This window comes from Trachemys scripta, chromosome 2 (genome assembly GCF_013100865.1).
Source record: "Trachemys scripta elegans isolate TJP31775 chromosome 2, CAS_Tse_1.0, whole genome shotgun sequence".
Lineage (NCBI taxonomy): Eukaryota > Metazoa > Chordata > Testudines > Emydidae > Trachemys > Trachemys scripta.
In genome coordinates this window covers 53,232,075-53,257,753 of record NC_048299.1, presented here as the reverse complement: position 1 = coordinate 53,257,753, position 25,679 = coordinate 53,232,075, and the positions used below count along the sequence as shown (strand labels likewise).

The 25,679-nt window shown below is 39.4% G+C and overlaps 1 protein-coding gene across 2 annotated transcripts in view; it reads left to right on the top strand.

Moving 5' to 3' along the window:
• Nucleotides 1–25,679, top strand: part of AGMO (alkylglycerol monooxygenase) — a 267,470-nt gene that overhangs the window by 122,105 nt on the left and 119,686 nt on the right. Inside the window, exons 6-13 of one of the 2 annotated variants that reach the window (XM_034760551.1) lie at nucleotides 3,387–3,453; nucleotides 5,055–5,120; nucleotides 5,213–5,292; nucleotides 6,469–6,603; nucleotides 7,099–7,215; nucleotides 16,223–16,305; nucleotides 17,262–17,367; nucleotides 22,628–22,986. In XM_034760551.1, coding sequence (XP_034616442.1) covers nucleotides 3,387–3,453; nucleotides 5,055–5,120; nucleotides 5,213–5,292; nucleotides 6,469–6,603; nucleotides 7,099–7,215; nucleotides 16,223–16,305; nucleotides 17,262–17,367; nucleotides 22,628–22,969 — 996 coding nt within the window. In that variant the 3' untranslated portion in view covers nucleotides 22,970–22,986. Of the gene's footprint in view, nucleotides 1–3,386; nucleotides 3,454–5,054; nucleotides 5,121–5,212; nucleotides 5,293–6,468; nucleotides 6,604–7,098; nucleotides 7,216–16,222; nucleotides 16,306–17,261; nucleotides 17,368–22,627; nucleotides 22,987–25,679 lie in introns of those variants that run through there. The other variant, XM_034760550.1, reaches the window with a different exon arrangement.

The window sequence follows — 25,679 nt, the reverse complement described above, 5'->3', positions numbered from 1 at the left end:
ACACACCGCTCTTCTTCAGCTCTGTGTAAGCTCGAAAGCTTGTCTCTCTCACCAACAGAAGGTAGTCCAATAAAAGATATTACCTCACCCACCTTGTCTCCCTAATAGCCTGGGACCAATATGGCTACAACAATATTGAAATCTTTTGTTTACTGAAAATCCTATTTATGGTAAATGAAAAAAATTGATAATCATTACAGTAACACTTTAAATTCAAAAATATAAATAAATTTGAACATCTTTGAATGATGTTTTTTGTGAAAAAAACAAGACTGTGGCAATTTTTGTGTGTGAAAAAAATTATTTTAAAAGGCCATTTTTGAAAAAAAAGTATTTAAAGTTTCAGCCAACTCTAGTGATTGGGATAGAGCAACAGTTTTACCTTTACAGCGGGGTAGAGCCATAACACGAGCACAAGGGATTATTGCCACTGGTATTAGCAATAGCAATCAGTGTCTTACAAGGGACATAACTGTACAGAATCAAGATGTGGCAATATGTCTGTGCTAGAAGCTGAAGGTTTTGCTAAAGAGACATTACACTACCCCTGTTGTACAGGTGAAGTAACTGTTACTGGTTCACATATTCCTCCTTTCGTGTTTGTCGCCTGCTTCATTTTCGAGGAGATCATTATAACTTGATGTGTTCATGTTTAAGATTGGTGGACGTTTATTCATGTAAAGTTAAATCCTTTTATCCTCACTGAAGTGAAACTCTCCTTGACCTCATTTGGTGAAGCAGGAGGCAGATCCTCAGACTGTGTAAATTATCAAAGCTCCATAACTAAACAGTTTACTCCACCCAAGGATCTGCCCCTGGGAGTTTTGCCTGAGTAAGGATGGCAAGATTTGACTCTTAGAATCCGATTCAGCAAAAATGTCTGGCTTCTTTGCCATGCACGACTACAGGAACCTTGAAAAATGAGCTTTCCAGATGTGTGTTTTTCCGCTGGAATAGAGCCCTATATAGTGTACATGAGGATAATATTTATAAAGTAATTGTAATTTTATTATGTAGTAAGAATTCTTACTATTAAAAAGAGGTAGAAATACCACTTAAAGCAAATTAAGTTTCTAAAATTAGTGTAGTTTTGCTTCTAGATATTAGGTGAAAATGTATTTTTCGTTGTATCTTGGCAGAAACTTGGGTTTATGTTTTGCTACTTTCAACATGTCAGACATTTGTTAGGTCGGGGTCTGCAAATCTTCCAAGAGCTTTTCAGGTTGAAAATAGAACACTTGTGATTGCAATCTTAGAGAATATTTTCACCAGTGTGTCACTACTGTTTCTCTGCAGTAGAGGTGAGTGTGGTTGAGTAATAAATTGAAGAATGGTACTCTAAAGCATTAACAATGCAAACTTGCAAATGTCATTGCTCAAGAAAGACTGTTCTACAGCTTAGGGTTATTATCATGAGAGATTGCATTTTCCAAAGAAAATACTCTCATTAACATTAGTCAAATGTATTTATTTAAAATGTTACTCATATTCCTGAGATTCCCTGGGAGAGAGAAGACATGGAGTGTTACTTCAGCACACTTAGGTACAGTTCAACCTTTCAGAGGATAAATTTTATTAGCAATTTTTGTGTACAGATTTAATCAATTGGACATTAAAAACTGTGAAGGTATCTGCGTTATCAATGACTTGTTATAACCTACCTGTAGACTGAGAGTTGAAACCACTAACCCATTGCATTGTGCTCCCCACTACAGTACTCTAAGTTTGGCTTAAAAAATGTGTATTTAAATATTTAGTTAAAATCATATTGAAACTAAGGGGGTCATAGTTAGGTGTGGTCTAGTAGATAAATTGCTTATCTTTCAGGTGTTGGACTGAAGCGCAAGCCAGTTCTTTGACTCAGATTATATTAATTTAGTGGTCAGATCTCACATTATGTGAGCAAATCCCACTGTTTCAAACTATGTGAGTCACATAGTTTGAAACAGTGGGATTTGCTGCTTGAGAGAGGATGGAAACAGAGCTAGCCTGAATGATTGTTTCTCACCCTTAGGTGGTCTTTTCAGGCTTGAAATTATTTGGAGACAGCATTTGGAAATTCAAATGTGCCTGCTTATATTGTCCTTGGCTTGTGAATATAAAATAATAAAAAACTCTTTAGTATTCCAGCCTTCATATGCAGAACTTCCCCTCACAACTCCGGGGGGTGGGGAGGGGGAGGCTGTGACAGATAAAAAACAGTAAAGTTAGAGTGTTCTTCACCTGAACCAATCTGCCAGTTTCCACACTGCTTTAATTTTGGCTGTATACCACACCCAATCTATTCATTGGCCAACAGCAGTTTTTGTTGGTGTTTATTTTTACACCACATATTCAGCCAGGGAGAGACAAATAAGTATAAAATGATTCTCTTCTTCCCATGTGGACATTCTCCTGATGGAGGATGAAATTTGTCCGCAAAAGCTTTAGTTGATGCATTTTGAGCAGAATTTTGTCTTCACTTACACAGGTGCAGTGGCTGTAAGCAGAATTGGGGTGCCCTTCATGCAATTGGGGTGCCCTGACATGCAAACCTTACCCAGTTAGACCCATTGAAATGAGGGTATCTACTCTCATGGGCAATGACTGCCTGCCTCCCTATCTTATCTGGATTCTATCATCTCCATCATTTTGAAGATATTACAGAGCACCGATTGTTGTAGTGTTTAAGCATGAAATACAGTAATTAGGTTCACACATGAAACATCCATAAAGGATGACATGACAGATTCTGCTCTTCACATTTCCTAGGTTCTAGGAAGCTTTACTTGGTGGGTTTGGGTTTTTTTTTGCTAATGGTGAGTAATCACAATGTCAAATGATCAGTCATGGAAAACAGGTATTATTTTGGAATGTGCTCTGAAGATTGATACATTCTCCTCAGATGATGAGTAGGTTTACTTACGGGAGTGAGCGTTTCTGGAAAGGGCTCTAATGGAGGTGATTTTGCAGCCTAGACTACGTTTAGTCTCTGAGGGGCTCTGGTGACAAAGGCTATATGAACAGGTAGCAAATGTATGAATAGAGCCCTATGGAAATATGAGCAATGTAATAAAATTTAAATAGGCCAGCAATTTATTTTATATATTAAATGATTAAGCATAGAAAACAATCCCAATTGTAGTTTGCATTATGGTGCTTTTACTATACACAAGTTTCATAAAAATTCCTATTATGTAGTAGTTGACAATAGAATATAACAGTTTTAGTAAGTTATGTTAACTTGTACAGTGTTCCTTTATGTAAAAACCTTCCCAGATGCAGTTCTCTTTGTAAGGGAAAATTAGCTTCCTTATGTGTCTCCCCTCTGCCAATGTTTCCTCCTCTATTTGCTTGATTTTACACAGTCCATGCCAATTTATTTACAAGGATAATTTTGTTTAAAGGTAGTTAACACCCTTGGACCTCTGGAGCTGATTCTTAATACTCCCAGTCACCACAGAGTTCACCATGGTAAGCAATACCAGGTTGTCTGATTTTCCATTGTTTGTTTTCTAACTGTCATTATTTATATTATATTTAAAATGTACAGAAAGGAGGAAATGCGACTGGTGTTTTTTAAAAAAAAACATTATAGGGAGAACAGTAATAATCACTCTAAAGTTTCATAAGGACTTTTATTAAAACCTTTTATCAGTGAGTTATAACTTCAAAACATTTACGTGTCAGACTGACATTTTTCAGATTGGTTTCTGTCCAAATGTGAATTACTGTGGACAGTTTGTGCAAAACAATTCAGCATTTGTGAATATGAGAAGTGTGATGGGAATAGCAAATCCTTCTCTCTCCATTGTTAAAAATAAATAAATATGGTAACCCATTTTCAACTGTTCTTGCACCTTAAAGTCAAACACTCAATATCAGCATAGAATTGGCCCTGTTTTAGAAGAACTGCATTTGGCTGTTCCAGTTTTCATTCTATTGCATTATTGAAAAGCCCATTTTGCACATGTTCAATACAACTGATATTACTTTTTTGATAATTTTCAGCAATATTCAGAGTAAGGGTAGGCTGTAGTGTACATATGTGATTGGTTAATTTATTGGCATATTAAAGAGTGTTGGGAAATGTGCAGTGAATGAAGCGGGGCTACAGAGGTGCCCCTGGCTCATCCACTGGGCAACTTGCAAGGCTCATTCACTGAGTATCTTGTAAAGAGCAGAGATAATAAGTAGAACAATTAACAGGGAGATGGAGAAACTTAATATACTAATTTGAACCACGCTCAAATATAGCTAAATGTACAGCGGATGTTGTAGCTATTTATTATAGCCATGTGTTAAGTGTTTATGGCACTGTACAGATATTTAAAAGTGGGGGTTCTGTAAGTGTCCAATCCTGCAAATTTGCATAAGTATTGACAGTCCAAATTGTGGTCTCATAAATCCCTGAGTCTAATCAGGTTTACACAAGTGATGCACAGGTTTAACTCCATTGACTTCACCAGAGTAATCCAGTTGGGGTAATTGAGGGCAGAATTTAGCTCATTGACTTTAATGGGACTACTTGCACATGCAGAAAACTTAAAGATGTGGAGCCCTGTACTAGATAGAGAGATTGATCCTGCTCACAATTAAGTCATTAGCAGAGCTCCTCATGATTTAAGTGGGTGGCGAGATCAGGCCTATAATATAGGAGGTGTACAGGAGGCAACAGGAAGTCATTCATGAGATCATTGTACATATTTTGTGTATATTTGGCATATATCTTGTTAGCTACAATGTGGATTATTTTTGGTGATTTTTCTGTTTGTTTGTTTGTTTTTTAACTTTTGTATGTACATACATGTTGGGTTAAATCCACCCCAGGCATAATTCCATTGACTTCAGGTAAGTTGCAATAATGATGAATATGTTTTTACCCTGAGCTATATTTTAGTAGTCAGATGTAAGGCATTAGAAAAGTTATAGCTGGTTAACAGTGGAAGGTTAGCCACCTCCTATCTCGGTTAGTAGGTAAGAAAATCAGACTTACAATAGAGATTCACTACTTCAGTTGAAGTTTGTAGAATTCACAGATTTTTCCTAATTACACTGAATATTTTTTTTTATAGGCAGAAATCCTTACTGCATTGACAAAAATTATGGTGGTACCCTCATTATTTGGGACAGAATTTTTGGTAAGTGAAATAAATTGCTGTTGCTAATGTTAATTAATGTTGCAAATAGGAAGTTTTATGCTCTTAAGCTTGATTATTTTTCCTCCTTCCAGGAACATTTGTAGCAGAAAATGATAAAGTTATATATGGCCTAACACACCCAATAAATACATTTGAACCTTTCAAGGTCCAGGTAATGTATTTTTTCTTATTAAACTTATATATTTTAACATGAACTTATATTCAAAAGAAATGTACATTTTTGAGAGACTGGAGGCAAACTATACTGTACTATAGATTGTTTTGTAATTATTTGAGGTGTTTACTGTAACTCTGGCACATGTCAGTGGTTTAAACCATTTCATATAAACCACAATATAAAATATTTCTGCAAATCTCAATTATTATCTTATCATTTCTCGCTGTAGTATATTTCAGTGTTCTCATAAGGATGAAGGGTTCAGCTGTACACACTGGTGGTGAAAATGCAATGGGTGAAAATTATTCATGTTGTGACACCACTGAAATCAGTGGATTTACGAAAGGGATGAGTTATGTTCATGTAATGATTAGTCTTTTGCCCTGCTAAGTTAGGATAACATTCTTTATGAGCAGGTGGTAGAAATACAAAGTGTATTTTATTTGTTACATATATCTGCTCTAAATATTGCTCTTTTAGAAGCAATTCCCCAGTCTGATGTCTTATATAATTTGTTTTTAACACATCTATTTATTACCTTTGACATTCAGGGTATCCCAGAATGATTTATTAAACAATGAATTAATGGTACTGTTGGCAGTAAATGCAGCAGCCAACATGCGCTCAATAAAAGCTGAGATACAGTTTGAACATCGGAATCTGTTTAATTGAGGAAGATTGTTGGCTAAGGGATGACAATTAACCTTGCCTCTTTTCACAAAACCCAAAAGGTTGTTTACCTTGCACTTATTTCAAATCTCATTTCAAAGATAACGGGGATGCACAGGATGAGAATCAGAACAGAATCTGGTCCAGTGTCTCTAACACTGCAGTTCCCCTTATGACTGTATGGCAGTCTGATCCCTGAGCCTGGGTCCTGCTGTGGAACTTAAACCCATGAGCTGGCCCAGAAAAGTGTGTTCTACCAACAAATTAGTCTGATACTTGATGTGAAACATGGGGATTTCTGAGTGGCATTTAGACCTAGAAATAGTTACACGCAGAATGTTCCATTCAGAACTATTAGTGAAACATTTCTGCTTTTTCACTGGAATTTTGAGTTCTCAGAACCTCTGAATATCAGTCCCTTGGTAAAGCAGGGTAAAGTAAATGTTTTGCTAAATTGCTATTTTTAATAATAAATATGGACAATTACTTATGTCTTCACAGTTATGTCACTTGGCTTATATATGGAGCACATTTTGGGCCACACCTGGATTCAGTAATAAACTCTCTGTAATATTCAAAGGCCCAGGTTGGGGACCAGGAAAACCTAGACTCGGCCTTCCTGAGGAAATCCCAGTGGTAAATTGAATATATAGCAGGCTTTCAGTTGCATATAATTTACTTGCCCTATTAGTGCTATTGGATCAAGGTTAAAAACTCTACTTGTACCATCTTAAATTAGCAGTATTAAAGAAGAGGGAAATGAAACAGAGACTTAATGAAATGGAAGTTTTAGCTGTGTTTTCCCTTTATATTTGAGTAAAAGAGTAGACACATATAGACTTTTATACTTCAAAGATCTTTTCATCATTCATTTGAGAGAGATTTTCAAATGCTTTGCATAAAGTAGCACTTAAAAAAACCTTTATTTTAATCTATTTCTCACAATAGATTATGTATATATTTTGATAACAGCACTCTTCTACCTTTCTTCCCCATATTCCTAAGTGACTAGTCACATGCCATTAAATATGACCCTTAGTCACTTGGTATTTGCAATTAACATAGGTACTAAAGGATAACATGATGAAATACATTACTAATGAAGACTATTATCTGTTTTGATGCATATAGATCACTGGAAAAGAGGTTCCATTCAATCCCAGATTGCCAATATATCTTTCTGTCTATGCAGTAGTACATTTTGCCTTGATGCTGGGCTTTTATGTGGACCTGTTTGAGACCCAGGCTGTAAGTAATTCACACTTTTAGTGAAATGAAGTCTTGATGTTAGCAAAAAAAATCCGGTGTGAGATGTTTTTAATATTAAAATTGAAGTAATAAAACAGATTCTGTAAGGGCCTGATTCTATTCTCACTTATGTTGCTATAATCATGGTAACTCCACTGAAGGGGGAGGGATAGCTCAGTGGTTTGAGCATTGCCTTTCTAATCCCAAGGTTGTGAGTTGAATTCTTGAGGGGGCCACTGAGGGATATGGGGCAAAAATCAGTACTTGGTCCTGCTAGTGAAGGCGAGGTGGGGAGGGCTGGACTCGATGACCTTTCAGGGTCCCTTCCAGTTCTATGAGATTGGTATATCTTCATATATTATTTTTAAAGTTAATAGAATTGTATCAGTTTAAAACCAGTGCAACAGAGATTGGAATCATGCCTAAGAAATGTGTCTATGATGATGAAACTAAAATATACTTTATGGCAAGGCACCTTCTCGGTCTCACCAGCCTCAGCTGTTTTTAGCCTTGGCAAGACGGGCTTGGGGTAAAACAGTCCCTCTTGGCTGCACAGGGGCAGTCCGTCCTTCTCTCAACCAGTCTTTTCGGCTTGTTTTTCTCCCTTATGGGAGGGAATGTAGCTCCCCATCCTGGTGAGGCTTGCTGTTTTGCTGCTCCTCGCCTACTGGCAGCTTGACTCTCTCCTCCCCCCTCCCCCCCTCCTGGGAGGGTTTAAAAAGGTCTCAGGCAGCCCTTAGTTGGAATCAGCTGATCCTAATTGACCTCAGGTAACTCTCTCTCAGCTGACCCTAATTGATCTCTGGTAACCCCTTCTCAGCTGAACCTGATTGACCTGTAGCCACCCCTCCCCAGTTGATAGGGAGGAGGGCCTTTAACCTTCTGGGACTGTTTTCTACCCCGCCCTTACAGCTGTCTGTCGTGAGTTTATCACAACTCTATAATATGAACGATATTTTTCCCCTTCACAAACAAATTAGGGATTAAAATCTTCAGATTTTAGCATTGTTACATAGTTATATAAATGCATAAAGTTTAGGATAATTCAAGTAAAAAGGTAGAACGAAGCCAACTTATTGGAATTACAGATAAAAGAATTAATATCAACATTTTCAAAAATGAATTTGGGTGCTTGAGTTTCTGGTTGCCCAATGGTAAAAACTTAGATGCCTGACTTTTTTAGAGGATAAGTCCTGGGCACTTTCTAAAAATCAGTCCTTATTGAAATGTCTGAAGTTGGGCACCCAAAAATGTAGGCTTCCAAAATCAGTAGTCACTTTCAAAAAATCTTGGTCAAAATATTTGTGTTGGTTCTCTGGTTCGAATGCTCCTTCTCCAGTCCATGACATGTAGGGCAGGAAGATGGTCTGAAACTGCAACAATGAGTTGGGGCCTGCATGGTGGCAAGCTATAAGGTATGATCCCATGGCACCATATAGCCTCCCAAAGCCATTCAGTACCAAATAGGTAAAGTCTGAAGAGCACACAAAATACAGATTGTGCCATTCTGGTGGGAGAGGAGTTAAAGAACAACTATTTTACACAGCATCCCTGCATAATTTAAGTGAAAAAAGTTAACTCTGCTTGAACTAATATCAACTTATTCTGCATACCCTGTGACCTCACCAGAAAGTCATGTGTGTCTCCATGGTTTGTGGAGCCAAAGGTAATACAGTGCACGGCTGTGGTGCAATTTCTGAGGGCATGGGCTAGAGCTACAGTGCATATGAGAGAGCTAGTGTCATGTATTGTGGATCTCCAGGCAATGAATGGTTTTCAGGCCATGTCCCCTGCCACCAGTAAATCTGATTGATCTAGGTATGCATACAGTGGATCTTTGCAGCAGCAAGAGCTATAGTGTATTGCACATGAATTTCTCCCAGTTTTGTTTTTTTTCCCCTCAGGTTGGGGGAATATGTGGCCCCAATTATTTTTTGTACTATCATTTACAACTGCAGCTGTTTAAGAAGTGCTGTCAAAGGATTAAAGGAAGTTTAAATAAAACCCTAAGTCCTTTAACATTATTCTTTCAAATTCTCCACAATTTCACAAATGAACCATCCTGAAGCTTCACTGTTGTAAATTTAAAGTTGCAAAATGAGCAGAAAATGACCTGCATAAAACATGAGGTAATGGGGTAATAGAGAAAACAGGAAGAGAAGTGCCCATACTTCAGGAAATAAATGCCAAAGAAGTTGAAGAAAGCAGTGCTGGACAGAAGACCAAGTTCCTGGATCTTTTTAAAAATACAGAGGGGAAACTGTCCCAAGAAGAGAGCAAATATATGAATAACGTAACTTGGCAAATTCTTCATTTAGTATCAGTTTTTCTGTACATTGAGTTATGAAATGGTTGTAGACAAAACTGGAACTTTCTGCTTGGCTACAAATTATGCCATAACCATGGCATAGCTCCATAAATGGAAAGAGCTAACTGTTTTCCTAATTTTGGGGGGAATAAGTTCCATTTCATAATAGCAATAAGACACTCGAGCAGCACACAGTTATTACATTCCTCATGTGGTTAGAGTCACTCAGTCTTTGGTTTCATGTCCTTCAAAAGTGTTAAGTTTTTCCATACACAAAGAGCAGCCATATACCTTCAGTAGGAATGACCTTTAATTTAACTTAAGAAAACAGCAAAACAAGAAAAAACAAATTATAAATTTTCTGCAAAGAGAGAGCACATTGTCTTTCTTTTCTCCATAGCAGTCTGCACAACATTCTGAGAATAAAAGTTACTGCTGAACTCTGCACACCAAGGTCTGAGCGAAAGTTCACTGAAGGCAATGGGCTTTGGATTAGTCCCAGAGAAAATGCTGGAAATGTAAAACTGCAGTACATTAAAAACAAAAGTCATCAGTTTCATAACTGCATCTACTACAAAAATCACTCAAAGTGTATTTTAATCAACACTTGCTGGAATGTCTTATTGCTGATTGATACTATAGCACATGTTAATATGCGTACTTTTGTTAGATTGTTAGTACATGAGCAGTTTTGATGAGACCAAGAGAAAAGATAAGATAAAAACATGTCTCTCAAAGGCTGAGAACACAATCATAATCTAATGCAACAGGACATCATCGGGTGGTGTACATAGGCCTGTATTTTTAAGCACTCACAGAAGTTTTAAGGGTTTTCAGATAAAAGCCTCTAAATAGAGAAACTTAACAAAGCTACCTCCTTAACACCGAAACTGAATTCTGCATTAGTGCTGCTAGATGAGGAAACATAAAATGTGGTACAGATTGTTAGCATTTGGTAAATTTTGAAAGGTGCCAGCACCTTTCATAGGGGCTGAAGCTCTGCAATATGCCAGGATGAGAAATACTTTTGTGGGACACTTCACAAAAATAAAATAATCTAAAATCCCTTGAAACGATTTGGAAACTGACTCTCATCTAAATACACATTCATTTTGAATGGTGTATTTACTTGGTTTGAGTAAATTATTTCTTCTTTACTAAAAAATAGTCTGTTGATTAAAAAATAGTCTGTTGATTAGGAAGCAGTGTAAATTTCTTCCCCAAATTCCATAACTCCTTTTCTTAAACTTTGTGACATTTTGAAAGCTTGCAATGAAATCAAAATCCAACAGAAATATTTTTTTCTGTTTGATTGCAGCCAATAACCACATTGCAAACGTTGTGGCTGACTTGAAATTGGGGACCCTGCTGTGGTCCCACGGGCTTCTCTGTTTATTCAAATACTGTAGTATATAAATACTCATTTATTTTATCTAGCTATGCATACATATAATTTTTGGAGTGGAAAGAGGATGCTAGCAGTAATGCTAAGATGTAAAAGGCACATTCCTTTCTCACTGCAACTTGCAATGCACACATTTAATATATAGTGCTTGGTTTAATGAAATAATCTACTGACTTTTTTGTTGATCTTGATAGATTAACGTTTAGGAAACTGATGCTCGGGTGCCAGAGTCCACTTTATGGGGTGATACCATGAAACAAGTTTGAAATGTAAATTGATGAACCGTGCTAGGGAGTAACTACAGTGTTAGAACTGTAAAAAGAAAGTTATAGTAGTTAAATAATAAACACATTTACACTATGGGCTGATGTTTTCAACGTTTCCTGTTACCACAATCTATTAGAATAAATCTGTTATTATATTACACTATATTTGGATGCAGATTACTTTGGTTTATTGTAAGTTTAAAAGACAGCCCACAGTAACAGCCTACAAATGTGGAAACGCATTTTTGCTATGCGAAATGGCTTGAATGTGGCACTTTCCCCATCTACTGTGATATACTGCACTTAACTTACACATACTGCATCTGTACCTGCCAAAAAAGTCACACGGTTCACCCTTCACCATTTCAGAAAGTAGAGTGCTTTGAGAGTGGGGCCTGGTCTACATTGGGGGGAGGGGGATCGACCTAAGATAAGCAACTTCAGCTTCGAGAATAGCATAGCTGAAGTCGACGTATCTTAGATCGACTTAGAATTACTTACTTCGTGTCCTCACGGCACGGGATCGACGGCCACGGCTCCCCCGTCGACTTTGCTTCCGCCTTTCGCCGAGCTGGAGTTCAGCAGTCGACGGGAGAGTGATCGGGGATCTATTTATCGCGTCTACACTACACGCGATAAATCGATCCCCGATAGATAGATCGCTACCCGCCGATCCGTCAGGTAGTGTAGACGTACCCTGGGAGACAAGTGATGCAGTACATATTCTTCCTTTCAGCGTGTCTACATAGCATAAGAGGGTCAGAATAGGTTTGACTTGTAAATAATGGTGATCTACAGGCCCTCCTTCTGTCAAGCGTAGTACCTGCCTCAGGTTTGACAAAGGATACAGATGCCACTACAAATTATATTTCCCAATTGACAGAGTTGCTGAGAAGAAATAAAAAGTGGTCCAAGAAGCAGAAACTGTGAAGTAGACAGTTTGCACCTATTTTTCCCCTGCTTTCTTATTGTTTATGAGAAAGGGCTTTATACATGTGAACTGCATATCATTGTAATCCAGCTGCTAAAAGCTTAGTTACCTTTGAGTCTATATAAAGACTGCCTCTGTTCTTTTTCTCGCTTTAATGTTTTTACATTAGAAATATATCTATACTCCCTTCTCTTTGCTGGAACCTAACAGTCACACAGGTTGCATTTAATTCTCCCTTTGCAAACTGAGATTAGGGAGAACAGAAGGATAATTCTTGGATGACTGAGTCCCAATCCTGCAAAGATTTACACACACACTGTAGGAGACTATTCGCATGAGTGAGATTATGCATGTGTATAAATCTTCACAGGATGCCATCTGAATTTCAGTATTTTCTCCTTCCCCAGTGGTGGGGAGCAAAATCTGCAGTTTCGTTTACAAGCTTGGGTGACACCTTTATTTAGGTCCTCTCTATCTCATGTCAGGTCCATCAAACAGAGGCAAGTGAGGACTAAAGCTAGTCAGAATTTTTCAAGTGAAAAGTGGTTTCATGGAAACCGTTACCATCTTTAAAATTTTCATTTTTTTCCAAAATATTTTCCCTTTGCCTATTGAAAACTATGTGTTGGTAAACAAACAATGTTGATAATAATTTTGATAAACAAGTCACGAAAAATTTTGAAAAAATGCCTCCATTTTGAGCCCTGTGAATTGCAATTAAAAAAAATCAACCAGCTCTCATGTGGACACCCTCGTATGGTATTCCTGACATTTCAAATCCATAAACAGGGTGAAACTTATTTTTTTTCTCTTTTGGGGAAGCAAAAGTTTATACATCTTTATACATCAGAAAGGAAAAGTAAACACACAAATATATTGACTCTTGATTCTCAGTGTGCTAACAATTCTATTCTTCTTCGAGTGCTTGCTCATGTCCATTCCATGCTTGGTATGTGTGCACTGCATGCACAGTTCTCAGAGATTTTTCCTTCGGTGGTATCTATTGGGCCGGCTGTAGCGCCCACTGAAGTCACACACATATGTGCCGGTATAAAGGGCACCGCCAGCCTGATGCCCTCTCGGTTCCTTCTTACCGCCTGTGACAGTTGCTGGAACAATGCCTCTTGCTGTAGAAAGTCTTCTTTCCCAGTGGTTTGAACTTTCTTTGTTCATATTTGTATAGTTATTGTAGTTAGTGTTAAAGTTCTTAGTTAGAGTTACTATATATTATAGTGTTACTGTCCCTGTCATCAAGGGACTTTTTGCCCCTGGGGCTGGGCATGCCCCTTTCCCCGGGCTTCAACCATGTGCTTTGTGTGGCAAGCAGATGCCAGTTAGTGACCTGCACACTAGCTGTCAAGTGTCTGGAGGAGCCTGCATTAAAAAGAAGTGCCAGATCTTCAGGGACTTCAAACCCTGCATGAGAACGGATAGAGATATTCGGCTGAAGGCCATTCTTTTTTATGGCAGCGGCCTGATTCTGAGCTATGTTGGACCCGATTTCCAAGGTCATGAGCCACCCAATAATGACTGCTCGGGTCTGCGTCAAACTATTGGGTCATGTGGGAGTATGTACCTACATGGTGCAGTATGCAAGGCTACGCCTCAGACTCCTACAGATGTGGCTGGCATCAGTCTACTCCCCAAGCAGACATCACTTGGACTCAATATTTATGATCCTGCCTCCAGTCCTTGCTTCGCTGACCTGGTGGAGAGACCCAGGATCCGTAATAGAGGGGGTACTGTTTGCTGCCCCTAGTAACCCTAGTCTTGGATGTGTCAGACCTGGGATGGGGAGCCCACCTTGGCAATCTCAGGGCCTGTGGTCCCAGGAAGACCTGTATATAAACATCAGGGAACTGAGGGCAGTACGCTTGGCTTGCTAGATGTTCCTTCCCCAGATCTCAGGCAAAGTGGTGCAGGTCTTGATGGACAATGCTGCATCAATGTTTTACATCAATAAGCAGGAAGGGGCTCGATCTTCAGCCCTGTGCTAGGAGGCCCTCTGCTGTGGGACTTTTGCATGAAACATGCCATTCACCTCGAGATGTCATATTTCCTGGGAGGCTGAAACACAGTGGCGGATTGGCTAAGCAAATCCTTTTCCTCTCACCATGAGTGGTCCCTTCACCCGGAGGTCGTCAGTGTCATCTTCCAGAAGTGGGGGCTTCCCCAGATGGACCTGTTCACCACCGCACAGAACAGGAAATGCTATCAGTTCTGTTCATTGCTCAGGCACAGCATGGGTTCCCTCGCCGATGCCTTCTTGGTCTTATGGACAGACCACCTGCTGTACATCTTCCCACCTATCCCCTTGGTTTACAAGGTCCTCCTAAAATCAAATGGAACAAGGTGAGGGTTATCCTGATAGCACTGGTTTGGTGTGTTTCTGGACCTCTCGGTGGCAGCTCCACTTGCACTCCTGCTCCAACTGGACTTGAATTAATAAGACCATGGCAGGTTGCTTCACCCAAACCTCACCTCCCTGCACTTGACTGCATGGTTGCTGCATGGCAGACCCCTGAAGAGCAGGCCTGCTCTGATCAAGTTCGACAGGTCTTGCCAGGTAGTAGAAAATCTTCGACTAGGCCAAGTGGAAATGTTTCACTTTTGGGGCTGCTGAATGGAATCTATCTCCATCCCGATCTTCTCTGCAGTCTATCTTCAACTATCTGCTCAACCTCAAGCATCCAGGTCCGTCTCTCTTGTCTATTAAGGTTCACTTGGCAGCCAGTTCAGTCTTCCACCCTCCAGTGAATGGCAGATCAGTGTTCTCTCATGAGATGATGGTCAGGTTTCTCAAGGTGCTGGAAAGACTCTACCCTCAGGTTCACAAACCAATCTTGACATGGGACTTAAACCTGGTCCTGTCAAGGCTCACGAGGCCTCCCTTCAAGCTGTTAGCATCATGCTCCCTACTACTTCTCTCTTGGAAGGCCACCTTTATTGTGGCAATCACCTCAGCCAGAAGGGTCTCAAAGATCAAAGCCCTGACATCAGAACCCCCTTATACAGTGTTCTTCCAGTATAAGGTCCAGCTGTGCCCCCATCTAGCCTTCCTACCAAAGATGGTGTCACAATTCCATAACAATCAGGACATTTTTCTGACTGTCTTCTTTCCAAAACCTCACAAGACCACTGAAAAACATCGGCATCATATGTTGGATTTTAGGCAGGCCCAGGCCTTTTAGATTGAGAGAATTAAGCCCTTCTGCATCTCAATGCAACTCTTTGTAGCAGTAGCAGAAAGGATGAGAGATCTGAAAAAAATCTCATTTTGGATAACCGCCTGTATCCAAGCTTGATGATCCGCCTCTGCCCATCATGACCGCCCATTCCACAAGAGTCCAGGCTTCATCAGCAGTGTTCCTCGTGCAGGTACCAATCCACGACATCCACAGAGCTGCAAACTGGTTCATACCTTCACTTCTCACTATGCCATCACCCAACAGGCCTGTGACAATGCCAGCTTTGGGAAAACAGTGTTGCGGTCAGCATGTGTATGAGCTCCGAGCCCACCTCCAGCGGTACTGCTTGTGAGTCACCTAGCATGGAATGGACATGAGCAAACACTTGAAGAAGAAAAAATGGTTACTAACCATCTTCATTTTTTTTAAGCAATATTGTTTTCAACTGCCTGTACCCTCTGGGGAACCATTGCAAAGCTGCAATGACATTATGAACCGGAAAAAGAGCAGGCTGGGCTTAGAAAAAATATTTAGAAAAATATTTAGAAAAAATAGCTGTTTGCTTTTGGGTACCAGTATGAAGGGTTCAAATAATTTCAGGGGGAAAACAGTAATGAAAATTTTAAAAAAATATTTTGAAGACTAATTCTATGATAAGAATTATTTTGGGAAAAATCTGATCCTTGTAGCTTCCAAGAAGCAAAAATAAGAACATTTAGGGAGTGGGCTGGAGAATCTGGCGTGGGTTTTTTTAGATATAAAGTTCAAAATATCAAACTACTTTAAAAGGAAACACTAATGTATAATTGAGAGTGAAAGTTCAGGCTGCTCCAGTGTAATGTTTAGAATCCAATATCCCTTCAGAGAGTCACCCTAAATGAGTAATTTGCCTCTTTGTTGTTTTAACAGACATTATCACAGGTAACTCTTCTCCTGAGGATTGGCTACATTATCCTGACATTGACCTCCATTGGATTCCTTTTGGAGCAAAGGCAAGACATGAAACATTTTCTTTCTTTTCTTGTTTCCTGGCTGTGAAAAAAAAAAAAAGTCCATTGGCTACCACAATCTCTTATAAAGTATGGCAACCATTAAAGTATCAAACGACTATAATGTTAATCAAATGCGTGGACTTCCTACTTGCACGTTGCAATGTATGGACCAAATTGTGATGCACTTATAAATAGTACACAACACCACGAATTGGACTGTTGGGCTACTCAACGTGAGTAAGCACCTAAGAAATAATGGAAAACAACTGTAGAGAGAAATGATATTCAGCCTGCCTGAAAACTATGCAACTATTTAAATACATGGTTATGTCTTCATTTAACATTCCAGTGACAATCCTGCTCTGATTGACATTCAAAGATCTTTGATCTTTACACACTAAATTGTTTATTTCATCACAGGGAAAGAATTTGGCAATGTACAGGAGAAATTTAGAATTTATGCAGCTAAAATGTGGATAGGTGTAAATAAAGGAAAATTAGAATTGTGTAAAGAGAGGCTCAAATTATTCATTAAGAATTTTTCATAATTTTGCCATGCCCCATTCTTACCCTCACCTCTTGTATAATAAATAATTTACTCCACCAATAGGGATTAATAGGTTACAGCTTTATTCAGATTTCCCAGGCAAAAAGTACATTAACATAGAATTAAGATTGAGAGTATATATATATATATATCAGTAATTTAAGGTAGAACACATTACTCAGATATCGAAATGATTCCCAAATCAAGCTTACTAATCCAGGAAATTCAGAGCTAAGGTTTTAAATTGTAAACTTTAAATCAGATTTATAGTGAAAACTCAGTTGCAACTGCATATTACTACAGGATATCATCAGTGCCTTGTTCTGTATTCCTATTTGTCACTGAAGTACTCAACAGATTACATGCAAAGGAGAAAAGACTGAACATTAATTTTAATTCTTATTTCTAGGCCCAAAGCAGCTAGTTTGGAAGTTGTCCGCTGCTCAGTCTTTCTAGCTCTGCACAAACTTAGTTACCTGAAAATATACATTGCTTCCTTGGCATTTCCTTATGAGGTAAGATATTTGTTTTTAAGAATGCTGCACGCAATTTGCAGACCCTAGGGACTCTAGATTTTTTTTTTCCTTTTCAGAAAATGAGTCATTTTGCCAATTTAAGATGATGGGTTGCCTTTAGAGGTATATATTTCTGATACATATTTTTGACTGTACAATTGATCAGAATTTGGGAATTTTTTTCTTAGCCTTTTATCATATTTCTCACACATTTTGAGGCTTTACCATGGGAGAAATTGTTAATTGTGGTTGGTACATAATGTATCAAGTCAGAGACAACAATGTGTGTTATCCTGCTAAGCAAAAATAATATATTGCTGGCCATAAACTTTGAAAGAAATACCCTCATGTGCTGCCCAACCTCCAGATTTAATTTATTCCTAGATCTTAATTATTCTGCAGGATTTGACAACAGCCCAAAGAGGCATGCTCAGTTATCATGGTGTTGAGATTGACTTTGTGTTGCCTGATTTCACACTCTCATTATGACACGTTTGTGATTACTGTGTATGACTTTTGGTTTCTCTGCACTTGAGTTTCTCAAAATATAGGTGTGTATTTTATATTAAAATGATACTTTTCATATGACTCCAAACTGTACCACATTCTTAAGGAATTGATGGTTAGTTTCGAGATGAGGAGATGTTAGGGTTGTGCAAGTCTGGTTTTATGAATGGTTCACTGCACTATTGAGAGATTGGTTAACAAATAAAGTTTACTTTTGGGTTTGGCTGGATGATGATCTGAAGGGTCCAATGCAATCATTTGACTGTATGATAGCTTTATGAAGTGCCAAGCAAACATGCAGCAAGCTATTTAGCATAAGTAAGTTATTTAAGAAGAATGCATTAAACATAGTAACTTAGTGTTTTTAATGGAGTGGGGGTTTTAAGAATAACAGTTTCAAATGCCTTTCCCTGAGCAAAAGGAAGTTCCTCTAAAAACTAGGACATATATGTATCTTTTGGTTTAGAAACAGAAAGATCAAAGGCCAGATCCTGAAGTGGTCTAAATTGGCATAGCTCTGTCAGCTTCAGTGGAGTTACACCAATTTACCTCAGTTAAAGATCTGACCCCCAAGACGTTGTTAATCGGGTGTTTCTGAAAATGGTACCAATTCTATTGCCTTTTCCCTGACAGCAGGCAATATCATCATGGAAAAATATATTATTCTAGTGTTCTTTCCCCCTAGGACAGGAAACAATAATTGTTAGACAAAATGTAAGCTGGTTAGCAAAGTGTCACTATTTACAAATTATTTTGAACTTTTTGGTAATTGTTATATTGGTGTCATAGCCTTGATTTTAAAATCAACAAGTATCTTATTTTCTTTTAATCAGTGTATGTCAGAGTTAAATCCCACATTTTACGGATTTCATGATGGCTTTTGTTTTAAGTATGAAGGGCCTAGCATTTGGAAAAAAAATGTTAGTGTACATTGAGTAAACTAGTGTAATAGATATATTTTAAACATAGAATTAATTGTCCTGTGTTTATTTTGCTTCCCAAGATGTGATAGGGCACTCTTAATAATAATAATTAATGGAGACATCCCATCTCCTAGAACTAGAAGGGACCTTGAAAGGGCATCAAGTCCAGCCCCCTGCCTTCACTAGCAGGACCAAGTACTGATTTTGCCCCAGATCCCTAAATGGCCCCCTGAAGGACTGAACTCACAACCCTGGGTTTAGCAGGCCAGTGCTCAAACCACTGAACTATCCCTCCCCCCCTTAGCAGCTATAAATAGAGCTTTCTGGAAGCCAGGACTCTGGTCACTTAGAGCACTCAGAGTTACAGTAGGAGGGAGTTAGATAGTGAACTGGCTTGGAAAATTAGAAGGGATCACTGGCACGTGTGGAGAAGGGGATGAGGTAATTAGCTTACCAGCTGGATAACTGGGAGAAGAAGGCAAGTAGGTAAAAGGCTGAGCCAGGCAGCAAGAGGGGACTCCTGCTAGCTGCTGCTGCTATATTGGTGTTGTACCTGGAGCACAAAGGTGAAACAATCATAAAAATACTTGGTGAAGGTTGTCTGGTGGACTATGTATGCTGTTGAGTCACCAGGGGGACATACCAGCCTGGATAGAAAGCTGGCTAGATCATTGGGCTCAATGGGTAGTGATCAATGGCTCCATGTCTAGTTGGCAGCCGGTATCAAGTGAAGTGCCCCAAGGGTCGGTCCTGGGGCTGGTTTTTTTTTCAATATCTTCATTAATGATCTGGAGGATGGCGTGGATTGCACTCTCATCAAGTTTGCAGATGACACTAAACTGAGAGGAGTGGTAGATATGCTGGAGGGTAGGGATAGGATACAGAGCCTAGACAAATTAGAGGATTGGGCCAAAAGAAATCTGATGAGGTTCAACAAGGACAAGTGCAGAGTCCTGCACTTAGGATGGAAGAATCCCATGCACTGCTACAGACTAGGGACTGAGTGGCTAGGCTAGGCAGCAGTTCTGCAGAAAAGGACCTGAGGGTTACTGTGGACGAGAAGCTGGATATGAGTCGACAGTGTGCCCTTGTTGCCAAGAACGCTAACGGCATTTTGGGCTGTACAAGTAGGAGCACTCTATTCGACATTGGTGAGGCCTCATCTGGAGTACTGTGTCCAGTTTTGGGCCCCACACTACAAGAAGGATGTGGAAAAATTGGAAAGAGTCCAGTGGAAAAATTGGAAAGAGTCACAAAAATGATTAGGAGGCTGGAGCACGTGACTTATGAGGAGAAGCTGAGGGAACTGGGATTATTTAGTCTGCAGAAGAGAAGAATGAGGGGAAATTTGATAGCTGCTTTCAACTACCTGAAAGGGGGTTCCAAAGAGGATGGATCTAGACTGTTCTCAGTAGTACCAGATGACAGAACAAGGAGTAATGGTCTCAAGTTGCAGTGGGGGAGGTTTAGGTTGGCTATTAGGAAAAAAAAATTTCACTAGGAGGGTGGTGAAGCACTGGAATGGGTTACCTAGGGAGGTGGTGGAATCTCCTTCCTTAGAGGTTTTTAAGGTCAGGCTGGACAAAGCCCTGGCTGGGATGACTTAGTTGGGGATTAGGTCCTGCTTTGAGCAGGGGGTTGGACTAGATGACCTCCTGAGGGCCCTTCCAACCCTGATATTCTATGATTCTATGACCCACTTACAAATGTCAGGTCAGCTTGCTCCAGTCCTGTGCCTACCAGAGGTCTCGACCTTCTAGTGCCCAAATACTGACTTCAGACTCTCTCCCTGCAGCCCCCTCTGCTATACACTTCCTTGCTTTATGCTAACCAGCTTGTTCCTGCTGAGCTGGGCTTCATGATCAGTTAAGCCTGTCTCTCCCTCCGGGTGCAGTTAGGTAACAAAATTGGCCTCTTAGGCACACATTAACCCATTCAGGGCTTGAGTGGGGTACATGCCCTATCACACAAGGGGTATCATCTAATTTGAAATGCACATGCAACTCAATGGGAGTTATATGAATATAACCTTGACTTATGTGAATATTTGACTTATCATTCTCCCAGGCGTGTGTGTGTAAAAATATAAGTAAAATAAGGTTCAGGGAAAACAACAAATATTCATAGTCTTTGTTTCCAGGACATTGTCCTGATTAGTTCTGGAGTAATTGTATGGTTTCCTACTTCATTGTGTAAAAATATGCAATAAATAAAATGCAATTATTTTCTCTTAATATTAAATTTTAAAAAAATCCATTTTGTTTCTTATTCTTTTCTTAATTGGTTTTCTTCATTAAAGTATTGACTCCCTTCAGTCTCTGACTGCTTCTGTAACTCTTTTCCCCTTCCTTTCTCTCTTCCCTCTTCTCTTTTTGGTTATTTCTTTCTTCTTTCTTCAGTCTTTTTCTCTCTTTTCCTCATATTGGCCTTCCCATTTGATTGCTTCCCTGGTCCCTTTTCTTTTTGTCTCCCTTCTTATTTTGTACTGGCTGGCTAGTAGTATCATCATTTGTAGTATCATTGGTAGTTTTCTTTGAAAATATCGCAAGAGCAAGTGTCATCCAAGTAATTTTCCAGCAGACAGACCAGAATATGAAACAACAGATGTAGTTTCTTAAAGTTAATATAGGGCTTGTAAATTGCCAAGCTGATAGCACTGGACACATCAAGTCCTCCATTTACTACAGAACAGGTACACTATGGGTATGTCTACACTGCAATTAAACACTCGAGGCTGACCTCTGTCAGCTGACTCAGGCTCCTGGGGCTTGGCTGAAGGTCTGTAAAATTGCAGAGTAGGTATTAGGCTCAGGCTGGAGCCTGGGATCTGAGGCCCTCCCCCATTGCAGGGTCCCAGAGCTTGGCTCCAGCCCAAGCCTGAGCATCTATACTACAGTTTTCTAGTCCCTCAGCCCAAGCACCACAAGCCCGAGTCAGCTGACGTGGGCCAGCTACGGGTGTTTTATTTCAATGTAGACACCCCAAAGATATGGCATGGTTCCTCATGTTGCCCTTCAGGGGTGCCATGATCTAGAAGGTTTACCTTCATGGGTAAGAAGATATTTTATTCTACCTTCACATTCAGTTTCTGGACTCCCTGCTGGGACTGTTAACAAAGGATGGTAATTTGTGATAGTGGGTTTTATGATGCAGACAGTCACCCAAAAAGAAGGACTGAGATCACCAACTCATGCAAAAAAGCTGTCAAACAGATTTCAGATGGTAATAGTTTCTGGTTGTTACTAATCTGGGTGAATTTGAAACCAGTGACCCAAAGGTGAAAAATTTAGACAACTTTTCCCAGAATCCCTCAGATCCTGAGGTTAGGGCTAAGGGAGATCAATCAAAACTACTCACCTAACCTGGTTATACATGTACAATGATATATTGTGACACACACAAACATTAATCTGTCTAGTATGTGAAATGATTATCCTTACTTCTGCCACCTTTGTCCTTGCAATTTTTCATTTGCTCATCTACACATCCCTTTTTCCATTGCTCTCTCACACACAGACACCAGTCTTATTCACCACTTGAGACAGACATTAGTTCAATCATTTTCATTCACTCTTTTTAATCTGAAGTACACATACACACACAGTCTTTCTCATTCTCTACTTTCCCACATCTAATATACCCATTGCAAAATGTATTTGTGTACCAGTTATAGATTTTTGTGTGGTGGTAGTTTAAATTTCTCTTACTCCAACTTCTATTAACTCACTTTGTTGATATATGTATGTTGTCTTTTTGGACACTGATTTAGGAAAATAAAGAAAACTAGTGTAAATTGCAATATGTATGATGACAATATTCTGTGCACCTAGAATGTAGTGGCTAATTCTGTCCCAAAGTTCATAAGTCTATGGTGCTCATTGGACCAGTTCTGTGGCAGATTCTGTTTGCTATGCACTATCCTGAATCATTTGAAATGTGCTTGGGTAAGTATAAACCTTATTCATATTTATTCTCTTGTAGTCAGATACGCATTACACAAAAACTATGAGTTACTGCCTGAAATGTGTCAGATTTGTGAGATTTTAGAGCAGTCAAAAGGTGGGTCACAAACTGGAACAAGTATCAATTTCTCATTGCCAGATTGTTCTCTTCTGCTTTATCATTACAACCTCATGTTTGTTGTCCTTTATATATATATCCTTATGACTTAACACACATCCCCACACCCAGGCTCCCCTTATGCCCTTGTGAGAGACTGATTGTGTCTTGTAGGCATAGACCTGTGCTGGGGTGGTGCAGAACCATTCTGCCACAGAGATAGACTAGATGGTCACTTATTGGCATGCACTTTGCCTTCTGGCATTCTCAAGTGTGCAGTAGGTGAACACATCTTCTGGGTGATCAGCCAGCTCTTCTGGCCAGTGCATGGGGGGAGAAGAATCATAGAATCATAGGACTGGAAGGGACCTCGAGAGGTCATCTAGTCCAGTCCCCCAAAGGACCAATAAGGGGACATGATACTTTCAAATCTTGGTGGGGGGAAGGCTTTTGTTTGTGCTCTTTGTTTTGGTGTTTGTTCGCTCTTGGGACTAAGAGGGACCAGACATCAATCCAGGCTCTCCAAATCTTTCTGAACAAGTCTCTCATATTTCAAACTTGTAAGTAAACAGCCAGGCAAGGTGTGTTAGTTTTATCTTTGTTTTCTCAACTTGTAAATGTACTTTTTCCTAGGGTGTTTACCTCTGTTTGCTGTAACTTTGAATCTAAGGCTAGAGTGGGGTCCTCTGGGCTCTTTAAGTTTGATTACCCTGTAAAGTTATTTCCCATCCTGATTTTACAGAGATGATTTTTACCTTTTTCTTTAATTAAAAGCCTTCTTTTTAAGAACCTGATTGATTTTTCCTTGTTTTTAGATCCAAAGGGGTTGGATCTTGATCCACCAGGAGTTGGTGGGAGAAAGGAGGGGCGATGGTTAATTTCTCCTTGTTTTAAGATCCAAGGGGTTTGGATCTGTATTCACCAGGGAATTGGTGAAGAGTGTCTCAAGGCTACCCAGGGAAGGAAATTAGCACTTTGGGAGCAGTGGCAGTGGACCAGATCTAAGCTGGTAGTTAAGCTTAGAAGTTTTCATACAGGCCCCCACATTTGTACCCTAAAGTTCAGAGTGGGGAAGCAGCCTTGACAGGGAGGTTACTTTATGAATGTCATCGGCCTACCTGCATAAGAGCTAAACAGAATCTGACCCTAGTATTTTCTATATTCATATTCTATATTCAGCAGTGATTTTAAATAAACCATTATAAATGTAAATAAATGATGTTTGGTATTGACACTGCTCCCAGGGTATTTGAAGGAGTAATTGCAGTAATATTTCAATGATTAGATGATGTTGAAGTTATAATGGATGCTAATTTAATTTGGGTTAGGGACCTTAAAGAACATATTGAAAAACTTAGGCAAGTTTTTCTGTGAGCAAGTTACACCTAATAGAAATTAAAGTCAAAACTTGGTCCAACTGAAGCTGTCTGTATTAGACTTGAGCTGAGTAAAAAGGTCTTAAATGATCTACATTAAATTAAAGTAATACTGAAATGCTCACTCCACATTTTAAGGTAGCCTGACTGTGTTTTATTGGGATCATTTGAGCCATTGATGCAAAACTTGCCCGTTAATAGCTGTATAAAACCTCTGACCATGCCCAGTGTGAATGGGATGTTTTCAGAAGGCTGAACATACTGACTTATGTAAGTGCTCATACAGTTAATAATGAGCTCTGTGCTTCCCTGCAAACAACCAGACTATGGAGGGCTTTATTAGCTCTTATAGATACAGAATATTCGTAACAAAACCTTGAGATAGGAGGCCATGCTTTTAAATTTTAAGAAACTCTGGCTATGTCTACACTGCGAATTGCACACCACACCAGAGAGTTGCGCTTTAACTGCCCAGTGTGGGTGCTGCTGGCACAAGCTAAAAGGTGCCTAATTCACATTAACATACTGGGTCAGTTTCTGTTGGTGAAAGAGACTTGCTTTTGAGATCCACAGAGATCTTCTTCCTTGTCTCTTTTACCAACAGAAGTTGAGCCAATAAAAGATATTACCTCACCCACCTTGTGTTTCTCATTTCCTGGGGCCAACATGGCTACAACAACATTGCAAACAACACTTTTAAAATAAAGTATTTCTGTTTTCTTTTCAATTTGACTCTGGCATGGGTTGTATGAGGATTAAAGAAAAATCAGAGTTTTGGAAGGTATGTAAAACCTCATGTTTCAGGGCATAAGCCAGCTTCTAACTAATGAAGGCTAGAGAGAAACTTCCTTGTGGTCAGCTTATTCCACAACTAACCTCTGCAGCATCTTTCTAGCATCTTCTTTAGAAGCAGCTGGTGCTGAATGCTGTTGGAGACAGCATTCTGAACTAGATGGACCACTACTCTGATCTAGTGTGCAATTCCTGTGTTTCTAAGTAGTATGTTAATGAATTTGTCTGGATAAAAATATAGAGTGGATATATATTTAAAAGTACTGCTTTGCACTGTACTCCTTACCTTATAGCAGTCCCTCTGAATGTGATGTATTATCATGCTGCTGACTTGCGACTTCTTACATCATGCAGAGACTTGCTGTTACCTCACTTGTTTGTTAATGCAATTTACCAGCCTTAGAACGGAGACTTATGACCATTGACTTAAAACAAACCTTTACTCACAAGGAATTATTTCCGCATCAACCTTAGTTTTCTGCTCTGTGGAATTTTTGCTCTGCCCCTCATTATGATCATCTGTGCCACATTTCAAAATGCAGTACATCTCATATTTGGCTTCCATTAGGTTGAATGCTCCATACCTTGGGCTGTGATTTATGACTTCAGCATTTATGCAGTCTCCATGCACTAAACAAGGTAGGCTGGTGCATAT